At 39.1% G+C, this 13,571-nt stretch overlaps 1 protein-coding gene across 1 annotated transcript; it reads left to right on the top strand.

The window, feature by feature from the left end:
* The first annotated feature begins 3,697 nt into the window (after positions 1-3,697).
* AVPR1A (arginine vasopressin receptor 1A) lies at positions 3,698-12,221 on the top strand. Its single transcript, XM_054445019.2, has 2 exons — positions 3,698-5,118; positions 7,343-12,221. Exons 1-2 carry the CDS (start codon positions 4,140-4,142, stop codon positions 7,627-7,629), a joined length of 1,266 nt encoding a protein of 421 aa, XP_054300994.1. The 5' UTR covers positions 3,698-4,139; the 3' UTR covers positions 7,630-12,221.
* Positions 12,222-13,571: the final 1,350 nt, after the last annotated feature.

Below are 13,571 nucleotides of genomic sequence, written 5' to 3'. Positions count from 1 at the left end.
AAGTGGGAGGTTTCAGGTCATAGATAGATAAGAGACAAATGGTTGTGTTTTTTTGAGTCTTTAGTCTTTCACTGAATAGATAATTTACATGTGAAGAGGGTAGAGGAATAGTCACTTATGCCTTAGTCTGGCTCAGTGAATCTGCATTTTTGCTTAAACAATAGGGCAGAAGAAGCAATCAAATATGCAAAGAAACACAAAAAGTGGCTCAACAGTCAAAGACGGGTTTATTTTGGAGAATAAACCTGAGAGGGGCTTCTGGCCAATTTCAGTCAGGAGCATTCTGTCTTACAGACTAAGAGTATTTATTGGTTTAAGGGTAAGAGAACTTATCACCAGCATGGAACGTTTCTGTATAAGGGAGAAGTCAATTGCAGGGTTGGAATGTATCTGGTTGGAGGGGAGGTTATCTTGGGGCTGACATGTCTCTGGTCAGGGAGGGGTTTGGAATGTTTCTGGTAAGAGATGTTATTTGTGGCTCATGGTCATTCTGGCCTTAGCCATTAGGCTGATGCCCTTTGGATTTAGGTGGTTTTTGATCAAGATGAACTTTAAAATGGCAGGATGGTGATGCTCCTGCTCTGTCACCTTCTCCTGTGACATGTTCATCACCATTCCATGGGGAAAGTAAAACAATGGGGGGTTTCCATGGTAAAATAACCTTGGAAAACTTTGATGAACAAGGTTAAGTAAGTTTCTTTTCTGAAGTTTCTCAGGTCCTTTTTATGTATAAATCACCAGGAGAGGGTGGGATGCATACACAGCACTTCTCCAACATATTTAACCACAAAACTCTTCTCACTGCACATATGTAAATTGGGAATATGTTGCTTTAATTGGAAGGGAAAACATTAATGGTAAAATAGCAGGTAATTTGGAGGATTTACATGTATGAAAAAAAGAAAATGTTTTGAACACCGATAAAATGGCAGAAATTTAAACAACCGTTTATATAATCCTTGCAGCAACTGCATTGTGTTTAATCACCAAGATTTTACAGATGAAGAATTTGAAACTCGAAGATGAAAACAAAGTCTTACTGCTAGTAAGTGAAGGAGATAGCTGCTTCCATGAACTGAAGTACTTCTCAAATATCTGGAATTACGAAGTGAGAGAAAAGAAGATTGGTAAATGAAAGAGAATGATTATTCCAGGATATGTATGCACAACTTCCTTATTTTTTTCATTATTTCACCCCTAAAATTTGTTAACTGAAATCTACAAAGAGTAAGAGGGAAAAGGTAAGTCTTAATAATACAAAAAGTACAGAGAAAATGTAAATTGCTCTAAGAAAAAGCACAAGGTGCCACATAAAATATTGTCTGTGGTGTTTTCTTTTTCATATTTTAAGACCACAATTATTTTACTCTCTATGGGGTAACTTTAATAGCAGGTCCAGTGAGGCATATGAGTAGTGAGTCTATATTGTAATAGTCCTGCTTTCCTTTGTATATAAAACCAGTTAAATTAAGTCAAAAACATGTTTAAAACTATATGGGTTAAAAAAAAAAGGGACTGGTTCTACAATCTGCAATGAACATTTTTTTTTCCTGCTTTCCAGGCCCCATGACATCCAGCACAACCAGTGAGAGACAGATAGATGGATGATAGATAGACAGATAAATAGATAGATAAATAGATAGATAGATAGATAGATAGATAGATAGATAGATAGATAATTGATTGATACATGATACATAGAACGGCCAGATGCATACATATAAACATACATCTATATATCAAGCATATATACATTTGATATATATGGATAATTGGTACTGTTGTCACTGAACAATAATATCTTCCAATTGTATCCACCAACATAACTTGAGAGATTATTTTTATAATTTGGATAATTGGATATAGTTTTACAATTGGATCAGATTGTCTGACACAGATGATTTCCTGAGATGCCACCACCCTATCTCCTGGAATAAGAACCTCCACAGAGATATTGGTGAGCCTGTATTGCAGATTTCCTCTCCTGAAAAAAACCTAAAAGCTCAAGTGTGTAGGGCCAAGAGCCACAAAATTACTAGGCTGTGGCCAACAGACCACTTTTGCAATACCCAGACACTAGGTTCAGTCAACATTCTTTCTCATCAGGAGCACTAATAGTGTAATTTGTGACTTAAAAGAAAGTCAATTCTCTGAGTCAGTGACTATTACCTAATTGCTTGAAGGATTTTTTCCAGACAGGTGGTCTGGAAACCTTTGGCCTATTACCTTCCATCCCTGAACCATTTCAGTCTTCTGCCTGCTGGATATCTTGGAGAAAATGAACCAACACAACACAGCTTTCAGTTTTTAGAGCATTTCCCCCATACAGAACATTGTCTTACTTGATCTTCCCGATGACTCGACAACAGGAAAGGCAGGTCCTTTCATTTCCATTTATAAGACGCACAGACCCAGGATTATCTAGCCACAGGAAGCAGGACTCCAGATTTCAAGTCCAGCATCTTAACGTGACAACTCTGCATGAATGAACTGGATAGTAACATGGAATTATTACTGAGAACTGCAATGAATAAAATCTTTTGCATTTTTTTGCCTACGTTTCACAGAGGGTGATATTTTTCTGAGGCAATCAAATTTATACCGCGGCCACAATACAGAAACGTTCTGACCAACAAAGTCATGCTCCTGCATCTACATAGTAGATAACTTGCAGAAACGGCTTCCTTTCTTCCTTCTTTGTAAAATTGCCTGAAAACAGCTCCCCCTTGCTGTCCGTCGAGGCATATCTTCACCAACGTTAAAACAGAGCTGAGGGAGACCGCATTTCTGCCTCCCTCCCGCCCTGCAGAGGGGCTCCAGCTGATCAGATTAAGGGATTAATAGGTAGGTGGTTGTTTCTCCTCCTTCCCAGGGCCTCTTTCCTCTCTTGAGATTTCCTCTTTCTCACTCCTGAGCACAGGAGCCGGGCGGGTTTTCTGTCCCTTGCCCTGGACAGCACTGCCTGGGTGGCCGCTGTCCGGCAGCTGCTCTTTGTCCACCCAAAAAGATGTCCCCACGACTCAGTAGTAACCAGATGGTCCCCACGGACTACTGCGGCCAAATTTCCGCCATCCCCGCTGTGGGAATCGGGCTTTTCCCGCAGAAAACCCCAGAAATCTAGAGAAAACTCCTTAAGTCCCTAGTCTCCACAGAGAAAACCAGGAGACACTCCCCCCAAACCCCGCTGTGAATACAGGCACAGCAGCCACGGGGGCTGCAAAGTGATGAGTGCGTTCTTCCCGTCGCAAACATAGGGTAATAAATAGCATGCATCGAAGACGTTACTAGGAAGAGATAGCTCTTTAAGTCACGAGCAGGGAGAAATGTTTGCCCCGGGAAAATCTGCCTGGGGAATAAAATTTGCCAGACTAGCTGCACGGGTGAGCTCGGCGAGAAGGAAGAAACCCGGACTGGAGGAGGTGAGGTCGAGAGCCAGGTTCAGGTGCAGGAGCTAAATGCGTGGACGCCGGTGCGTGGACTGGAGGTTTCCAGGTACCGCTCTTAGCGTGCCTGTTGAAGTCAAATGCATGGTTAAGGAGGCTAGCGAGGAAGGCTAGTGAGGGAAGCTTGTGGAAACGGCTATGAGCCCAGAAAAGGCATGACGCGTCCAGTTGTCCAAGTTTTGGAAGGGAAAAGCGGGAAAGCGCCACGATCCCACCTACTGTGCGGAGGAATCTGCGAGTCTCCCAGCTCCACCCCCTCAACAGTGATGCAAAGAGGACAAACACCGACGTAGGGAGAGGAAAAAATGAAAATAAAAAACTCCAGGGAGCGGGGAGTAGGCAACCAGCAGTCTTCCGGCAATACGCGGGAGGGAGCGCGTCCCAAGGAAACAGGCACCGCATAAATACTTGAGTTGGGAACCCAGTGCTTCCGGAAGCTCGGAGCTCACTTTCCCGACGTCGCCGAAGTTGAAAAAAGGCAGAGCAGGGAAAGGGGCCTGCTCACCCTGCTGAGAGCTGCTTAGTGGGCAGGCGGGACGCTGCTCCGGGAGACGCCCACTGGAGGGATCGCAGAGCCCGGCAAGCTGCGAGCGCGCCAAAGACGGTGCGCTTCGGACGAGGAGCCCAAGTCCTCCGAGACGGGGAGGGAGCGGCCCGCGAGGGCTGGAGCTCCGAAGAGGGCCGAGTAGGAGCTGCATGGACAGCATGCGTCTCTCGGCCGGTCCCGACGCGGGGCCCTCGGGCAACTCCAGCCCTTGGTGGCCTCTGGCCACCGGCGCTGGCAACACGAGCCGGGAGGCCGAAGCCCTCGGGGAAGGCAACGGCCCGCCGAAGGACGTGCGCAACGAGGAACTGGCCAAACTGGAGATCGCCGTGCTGGCGGTGACTTTCGCGGTGGCCGTGCTAGGCAACAGCAGCGTACTGCTGGCTCTGCACCGGACGCCGCGCAAGACGTCCCGCATGCACCTCTTCATCCGACACCTCAGCCTGGCCGACCTGGCCGTGGCATTCTTCCAGGTGCTGCCGCAAATGTGCTGGGACATCACCTACCGCTTCCGCGGCCCCGACTGGCTGTGCCGTGTGGTGAAGCACCTGCAGGTGTTCGGCATGTTCGCGTCGGCCTACATGCTGGTAGTCATGACAGCCGACCGCTACATCGCCGTGTGCCACCCGCTTAAGACTCTGCAACAGCCCGCGCGCCGCTCGCGCCTCATGATCGCGGCTGCCTGGGTGCTGAGCTTCGTGCTAAGCACGCCGCAGTACTTCGTCTTCTCCATGATCGAAGTGAACAATGTCACCAAGGCCCGCGACTGCTGGGCCACCTTCATCCAGCCCTGGGGTTCTCGTGCCTACGTGACCTGGATGACGGGCGGCATCTTCGTGGCGCCCGTGGTCATCTTGGGTACCTGCTACGGCTTCATCTGCTACAACATCTGGCGCAACGTCCGCGGGAAGACGGCGTCGCGCCAGAGCAAGGGTGCAGAGCAAGCGGGTGCCGCCTTCCAAAAAGGGTTCCTGCTCGCACCCTGTGTCAGCAGCGTGAAGTCCATTTCCCGGGCCAAGATCCGCACGGTGAAGATGACTTTTGTGATCGTGACGGCTTACATCGTCTGCTGGGCGCCTTTCTTCATCATCCAGATGTGGTCTGTCTGGGATCCCAAGTCCGTCTGGACCGGTACGTGCCGGGAAAATAGAGGAAAGTGCAGGGATAGGAGTGTGTGTGTGTGTGTGTGTGTGTGTGTGTGTGTGAGAGAGAGAGAGAGAGAGAGAAAAAGAATCTAGCAATTTTCTTCACAGTATCTTCTAGGGCAGTAGTTTTTATACTTCTATGTGTACATAAGAGTCGCACCTTGGAGGAACACTGTTTAAAAAAAAAAAAAGCATATTCCTGGATTCCCCATGCAGACATTCTAATTAAGAATGTCTGGAATCTGGTATGTGGCTCAGGACTCTGCATTTGTAGTGTGCAATGATCCTAAGACCACAATTCCAGAAACTGTGTCCTAGAATCGGCCAAGCAACTACAAAGCCGAATAATGACTTTTGCTAAATCACTAGCTACTGTATTAACACCATTTCAGGTCTGTTGGATTCAGGGAAATATTTTTACTGTCACAACTGCTTTTTTTGGATTGTGAAAAGTATGACAATTAATTTTAAAAATGTGTAGAAATGCCTCAGGGGCAAGGATAGAAACAGATATATATTTCTAAAGAAAGCTGGAGAAAAATTCTTTAGAAGGTGAGTAATTCCAATTTGGCATTTAGCTAATAATGTTCCTTTCTCGTTATAATCTATTTATTTTTTTCTAACAATGATTAACACTTTTTTCTTGGTATTTCAAAGCAGAATTATTGATAAACTAAATTCATTAGACTAATTCATTAGTCTTTCACCACTCATTTGACCACACGGCTCTACATCTCTCCACCCAACTCTTACAGTAGTTTACTGGTAATGTTCTCTACACCTACTATTGTGTTTGATTTTAATTCCTTCCCAAACTAGAAAAACTAACTTCACAGTGACTTGCAAAAAAAATTATTTAATTTTGCATCTTGAAAATATTTTCTTCCAGTAAAGACAAAAACTCAAATAAATTCCAATGCTTGTTGGAACTCAAACCAAATAAATTCAATGGTACAGTTGTTACCAGAATGTTTCTGGTAACAGGAAATAGGTATCTGGGAGTAGCTGTCTCCTTTTGCTTTTTGGAAGTGGAGTAGGGGAGGTTTGTAATATGCTTTGGAAGTTATATTTGCAAATAAAACATTTCAGTATGAATTTAACTTAAATATTCTTACTGACTAATACTAGCGATAATGAAAAATACAATATAAACACTTTATTTTTGGTTTACTATTTCTTATCTTGCTTGATCTTAGAAGCCCCTTAATATTGTCCATCAAATAAAGAAATTCAGTCTAATTATTGCTTTAGCAGAATTTACACTCAAGTAATACAAACTTCAATTGTGCATAGATATGTTGGTGATTTTCATTCTTTGTGAATACCATTTTACCCATGGCCCCTGATCACCTTTGATAGCAGCATCTTAGCACTAAGTATGATTAAATAATACCCTGTAATTGTTTTCTGGCATAACAAGAGTGAGAAGATCCAAGTTTATATTTAATAATCAAGGAAAAGTCAGTGTTTATTGATTATTCTTATTTTTAGAAAAGGTATATTATCAGCACAGTAGCTCCACTGTGAAAGGTTATAATATGTATGCAGTTTACCAGTGCTAATTATCATAAAATATTTTAGAATCTTGTTGGAATTTCCTAATTCTGCTGTTCTTCTTAATATAATTTGTTTGAACCACAATCACAGATGGTTTTCTTTTCAAATCAAATCAAATTTCTAACCAAAGAAAAACAACTAAAGCTTATATCATCCAGGGACTTCTTCTGTATAGTTTTCATATTACAAGAATATTTAAAACTACTAAACTTGATCCCTAATGCAATATTTTTTCCTGAGTTATTAGGATAAATACAATTTGGTATACATGGTTATTTAAAATTATCTTAAAATTTCATTACAATTGTAGCCATTGTGTAACTGCTGTGTCATTAGCACATGCTAGTTCGAATACAGAAGATAGAGATTTTTTAAATGAATTATTTAATAGTCTTAACCTCATAAAATTCCCACTCATTCTATTTAAATATTTTGATAGTGTTTTAAAAACACTTGAATTAATTTTAAGGCATCTTGCTTACAAAAATATTTTATAGTCAAGCAATTTTCAAACATTTCCCTGATTGATAAACAAAATAGTTCATTTTCTATGACAATCCAGAAGGTTTTGCCTTTTTAATTAGTTAATAGAAAAATGAGTTTATCCATGGTTCAGTTACATTACATGATTTCCCTTTATATTTTTCATGCAGAATCGGAAAACCCTACCATCACCATCACTGCATTACTGGGTTCGTTGAATAGCTGCTGTAATCCCTGGATATACATGTTTTTTAGTGGCCATCTCCTTCAAGACTGTGTTCAAAGCTTCCCATGCTGCCAAAACATGAAGGAAACATTCAACAAAGAAGATACTGACAGTATGAGCAGAAGACAGACTTTTTATTCTAACAATCGAAGCCCAACAAACAGTACGGGTATGTGGAAGGACTCGCCTAAATCTTCCAAGTCCATGAAATTCATTCCTGTTTCAACTTGAGCCTTGCGTTCATGCAACTTGATTCTTGTGATTGACTTTTTGGCCCATTAGCTGAATTGAGCTAGAAATCACAAGAACAAATGCGCTTTATTAATATAACCATAAATCAGTTCATTGGGTACAAGACTGTGTTTCTAGTTGCATTTTCACATTGCTACCAAAAGCTAGACGTTATTTTGTATGGAATATTAATGGAAACATGCTGTACTAAAATATGCAGGTCTAATTCCCAGAAATACAACAGAAGTTATATTTTTAAAGGAAAAATCATAACCACCCTAGCTTTATATTTTGTTGTTGGTTTCTTTTATTTTCATTTCTAACATAAGTAAGACTTGACTGGTTTAAAAGTCACATAATGTGCGGCACTATTTCTGAACAAAGAGAGCTCATCATCAGCCTTAGTATTCAGAGAAAACTTCAGAGAAATTATGTTTTCATCCAATAAAATTAATTTGTGCATCAGAAAATGCAGCCTTAAACAGTGTCCTGGACATGGGATGGTACCTCCTAGGAGTACAAGTGCCTGGGGTGTAATGAGCTCCTGCTCATTGTGGCCAGTTTAGAGTTCTATTAGAAGCTATCAATCACCTTGCATTTCAAAACGGTAACTTTATAACTGGCAGTGGCCTCCTTGTGGTTCCTCACATATTATTGGTCAAGAAAAGCATGAAAACTGAGATGCTGAAGGTGAGAGGAAATGTTGACTGGCCAAAAATATCTTTTTTCCCCCACTGCGAGGTTGTTTTAAAGTCAGATTTGTATAAGGAAAGCCAAATTTTATTAAAAGAGTAGAAAAGGATTGCTTAAGGTACTCTGGACTTTCTCTTGGACATTGTAAACATATTTTGATCAGTGTTACAAGGGTATCCTGTGCTATGCTGGATATTAACAAGATCATTATCTTCATGTTTGGGGAATTCAGATTCATAATATGAGTATCCTAAAGAGTGACTCAGGATATAAAGTGTCCCAACATGTTTAATTAAAAATAGCTTTGTCTTTCCAATCTCTCACTCATCTAACAGTTGCAAAGCAGAGATGAGACAGGGTTGGGACATGGGTGACAGATGGAAAGCGAACTGCTCTGTGCCCAGACTGGCTTCCTTCATTATTAAATCCACGACTTTAGGCAAGTTTCTTAAACACGTATAAAGCCTCTGTTTCCTTGACTTACCATGGGGTTGATAACACTTACCTCACAGGGTTGTTGTAAGGACTAAATGAAATCAAATATGTTAAAAGAGCTTCAGAAATAGTAAACACATGCTAGCAGTTGCTTTTATTATAGTCTTGGGATCTGCAAAATTGCACAGATGTTTTCCAGTTTATTTTTCATTAACTAGAATTGGTTCGTTTCATGGCTGGGATATAAAATCCTAAAATTTAAATATAGTCTGCTGATTCATTGGACAACATTTCCAGGGACCACTCAGCTTGACTTCTCCTGCTTGACTAAAGTTTTCCAATTTAAAGACAGAACTTGCTTTTCTTTGAATGCAGGTAGATCAAACCCACCCACAAGCATCAGTTTTTTCCATTTTTAAACAGAGACCAATTACACTACTTTGCTGTTGTTATTACATTTTTCATTAATGGAACTCTGATTTTTTTCCTAGCTATTTTGTCTGGCTGCTTCTTCTTCTTAGAGATCATGCAATGATTTGAAGATACATCATAAATATTTTGCATCCTTAAGAGGAAGTAATAGTTGCTTTTTTTTTTTTTTGAAACAGAGTCTTGCTCTTTTGCCAGGCTGGAGTGCAGTGGCGTGATCTCGGCTCACTGCAACCTCTGCCTCCTGGGTTCAAGCGATTCTCCTGCCTCAGCCTCCGAGTAGCTGGGACTATATGCGTGTGCCACCACAACCAGCTAATTTTTATATTTTTAGTAGAGACGGGGTTTCACCATGTTGGCCAGCATGGTTTTAATAGTATTATTGAGTTTCTTTTTTTACCTTTGTAGATAAGAAAATGAGAACTGGATAGCACTGTGAGAACCTGGAAGCGATAACTTCACTCCTCTTCATTCTTCTGCCTTTTGAAATTCTCAGCCCTTAGGCTCCTTGTATTGATAGGCCTAAAAACATGTTTCCAAATGCTTTATGGAGATTATAAACCTAGGGGCTCCCTAGGTTTTCAAATTCTTCTTTCTAAAAATAACAAATATGTCTCTTAAAGGGTACTGTCCAATATAAGCCATAACTAAATTAATTAATTCATTTTTTGAGTTAGAGTAGCATCTCAGTAACCCGGCACTCGAAGACTGTCAGTCCTTTTGACAACTTTTTGATAGTTCAAAAACTAAAGCTTTTTGGTTTGGAACTAAGATGAACCCATTTTTTTCTAAATCTATTTCCAAAGTAAGAACCTCAGAACCTATAGATCTTGCTTCAAAATGTTGATATGTACCCCCAAGCAAAACAATTCAATTTGAATGTTATTTCTGAGAACAGCTCACAAAAAAAGTGCATATCACTCTACCCAGTTGTATTTTCTCCTCTTAAATGTATTGGGATATGAGATAGTAGAAAATGGGCTGGGGAAACATGAGATCTGGGTCCTAGTTCTGCACTAGGCAAATACGTGGTCTTATTCTCTGCGGTTTAGGCTGAGAAGTTTCATCTGTCTGGTTGCTAAATTTTCCCAATGTTATGTACCCAGAAATGGAAGTCACATATCTCAAAACAATATTTCAGATTGGAAGGAACCTACCTGCCTGTCTGTTTCAGAAGAAGAGAAACTGAAAAAGTATTCCGGGAAGGGAAGTTTTCCTTTTCTTGACCAAAGAGAAGACCTGAGATATTATGCCAAATAACAGCTGACAGTCAAGCAAAAAATGTGTTGCAGCACCTTATTTTATTTTTCACAGTTAACAGTGGGAAGATCCTGCAAGTACACAATTTTAATGCCTCTATGTGGGTATTAGGAATGCGATACATAAAAAATGTCCATCAGTAGGGAGAAACTAATCAATTGGGCATTTGATCAATATTAACTGATGATGGTAAAGAAACAATTTAGAGTGCATTATTAAGTGCTTAATGGGTTAATTTTGGAGGATGTATTCTAAAGTGTAAAACTACTTGGCTTTTATTTTGAAATTTCATTTGGAACACAATTGTGAAGGAAATCAGTGAAATTCTTGGATTAATTATATACTTGTTTTACATATAGAATTTCCATCATCATCAAAGAAGTCTTATGCCATGATTAAGGAAGGGTATGGTTTCAGAGAAAAAATACTAAGCAGTCTTAATAATACACAGGACTCTGCCAAGTTTATTACAGTTTCTAGAATGGACAACCACTAATGATTAAGAAACAACTTTCATCTGTTATTACACAAGAAACCCAATTAGGGTAAAGTTTGATGTTTTCGGACTCTAAAGCCTATGTTTTTGTAACTTAATTGGACTTTTGGAGTGTTAAATTATGGCTTCAGAGTTTGACTCTACCTAAAATTTAGTTAGATGCCAACTAGGGAGAAATTAAACCTAATCCTTCACCCCAAATATCAGAGGTTAGACAAACCCATGTTAATTGGAGCCTTATGGATATTCATATTGGAGGCAATAGCTTTATTTAGAGTAAGCCCAGGACAGGGCTGTCTGGGATGCTAGTTCTGGAAATGCAGAAGCAGCCACTGTATCCCTGCCCACCCCCTCCATCCAGCCCTTTTGGTACCACTCAGTATTGTTGACAACATTTGGAATCATAAGTAACGTAGGACAGTAAGTATTAGAGAATGATTCTCCATTAGAATTGGACCTCAGCCAATTTGAGCCAAAATTTAGGAACTATTCAGAAGAAAGTTGCTTTCTTTTGAGTGCTTAAGACAGTGTAAATGGTTCGAATCACACACATTTTAAGATTCCATTGTATACATAAGCATTTTAAGAATATTGTTTTAACATAAGTATTAGGCATACTAAGTTGTCATGAATGAAAATGTACATGTGACCTGTAGTATGTCATATATTATTATGGCTAAATGTTAAATGCCATTTTTTTGCTTTTTAGTTTTATGTATTTTTGTATGTATATACCCACATTTTTACATTGATTTATGTTCTAAATAATAATTAAAACAAGTATTATAGAATGAATGAAATATTTTTGTGTTCCATGGTCAAATTATTAATAAATTCAGGAAAGAAAATCTGATGATAAATCTGATATAAATACCAGAATAATTATTATTAATATAAAATAATATTTTCACATATGAAGGTATGTCTTCATACTACAGGATTTCTGACTTGAATATATTCTATAATGCTTTAATTCATTACCATAACAAATGTACTAAGAATTAATGTTGCATCTTTAGTATTCCATTTTTTGGAACTGTTTTTCAAATGTTCTATATCCTCTAGCTTATTATGCTATGTAAAATAATTTCAGTGTGTTTTTTCCTGGGGCAACTGAATGATTCTTATTTTGAATGAGTGATAAACTGTTTTGTGATAGTATCTAATATTTTGTCCCTTACAGAAAAAATGGCTTGTGGTATTATATTGAAAAATCTATTGTATTTCCTCAGTTTTACTGTGTGTTGGCTTGTTTCTATAAATAAAAATAAGTTTTGGATTTGTTTGAAATAATTGTTTTACAACTTATTTGACAATGAAATATATTTCAAGTTAATTATTTTGACTTTGAAAAACTAAAGACTGGTTTTACAGTTGGTAGCTATTGATAGGTTGATATTTGAGCACAAAAATGTTTGTGCTTTAGTGACCATAGCAAAAATAAGTGAAATTTGTAACTGCCCTTTCAATAAGTTATAATTAAGGAATCAAATCAATTTTGTTATAGTCTGTATTTAGACAACCAAAATGATCGAGGTTAGCTGACGTCATGTTTGTCATTCAGCCCTAAAAAAATCATCTATGTACATTTATTTCTTAATGTCGGTAAGACTGACTTCTGGGGCCTAAAGATTAAAAATGTTCCCATTTAATAGTCTTCAAAATTAGAATTTTTTCCCAGTAGTCTAATAAGTTTAAATTATATTAACTGTATAACTTATATTGTCTTTTTTTTTTCTTTTACAAGTTGAATCTTAATAGAACAAACTAAAATATTTATTTTGGGTTTGGCTTAAACCATAGACGCAGGGAATGCCCAGAATGGAAGAAAGAGAATTTAAAGTATCTATTTTAAAATACCACTGTCATTTCAACAGATTTACAAGTGCCTAAAAATAAACAATATTTGTACCAAAAACATTTTCACAAAGTCTTATGGATCAGGTAAAACTAAAATAATAGTTTCATTGTACACCAGAAGAGACTCATAAAGAAATTCATAAAGAAACATTTTTAGTGCCAGTCATATAAAAAATGTTCAATTAATGGCATTAATATAGATATTCTAAATCCATATATATATATACACACACATATGTATATAGTAATCCACATGTGGTATTATAAAATATTGTGAATGTTTGCAATAAAAAGCTTTAATTACAAGAAGCAGTAATGTACGGTGACAAAAGTACTACAGGAGAGAATCAGGAGCTCTGGTATTTCCACCATCTATAGGCAAATGATAGTAGGAAGTTCACTTTAATGCATCTGGGCACTTTGGTAGGCCGAGGCAGGCAGACCATGAGGTCAGGAGTTCCAGACCAGCCTGGCCAACATGGTGAAACACCGTCTCTACTAAAAATACAAGAATTAGCTGGGTGTGGTGGCCGGCGCCTGTAGGCTCAGCTACTTGGGAGGCTGAGGCAGAATTGCTTGAACCCAGGAGGCAGAGGTTGCAGTGAGCCGAGATCGCACCACTGCACTCCAGCCTGGGTGACAGGGCAAGACTCCATCTCAGAAAAAAAAAAAAAAAAAAAATCATCTTGGTTGAAAAAAAAAAAAAGGATTTAGAGATTCAAGCCCAAACTTAAAATAATCCTAATACAAAGGCTTTGTCACCACCAGA

The sequence above is a fragment of the Pongo pygmaeus genome, chromosome 10 (assembly GCF_028885625.2).
Source record: "Pongo pygmaeus isolate AG05252 chromosome 10, NHGRI_mPonPyg2-v2.0_pri, whole genome shotgun sequence".
Taxonomy (NCBI): Eukaryota; Metazoa; Chordata; class Mammalia; order Primates; family Hominidae; genus Pongo; species Pongo pygmaeus.
The sequence above is the reverse complement of the archived record's forward strand: the minus strand, read 5'-3'. Positions and strand labels throughout refer to the sequence as shown.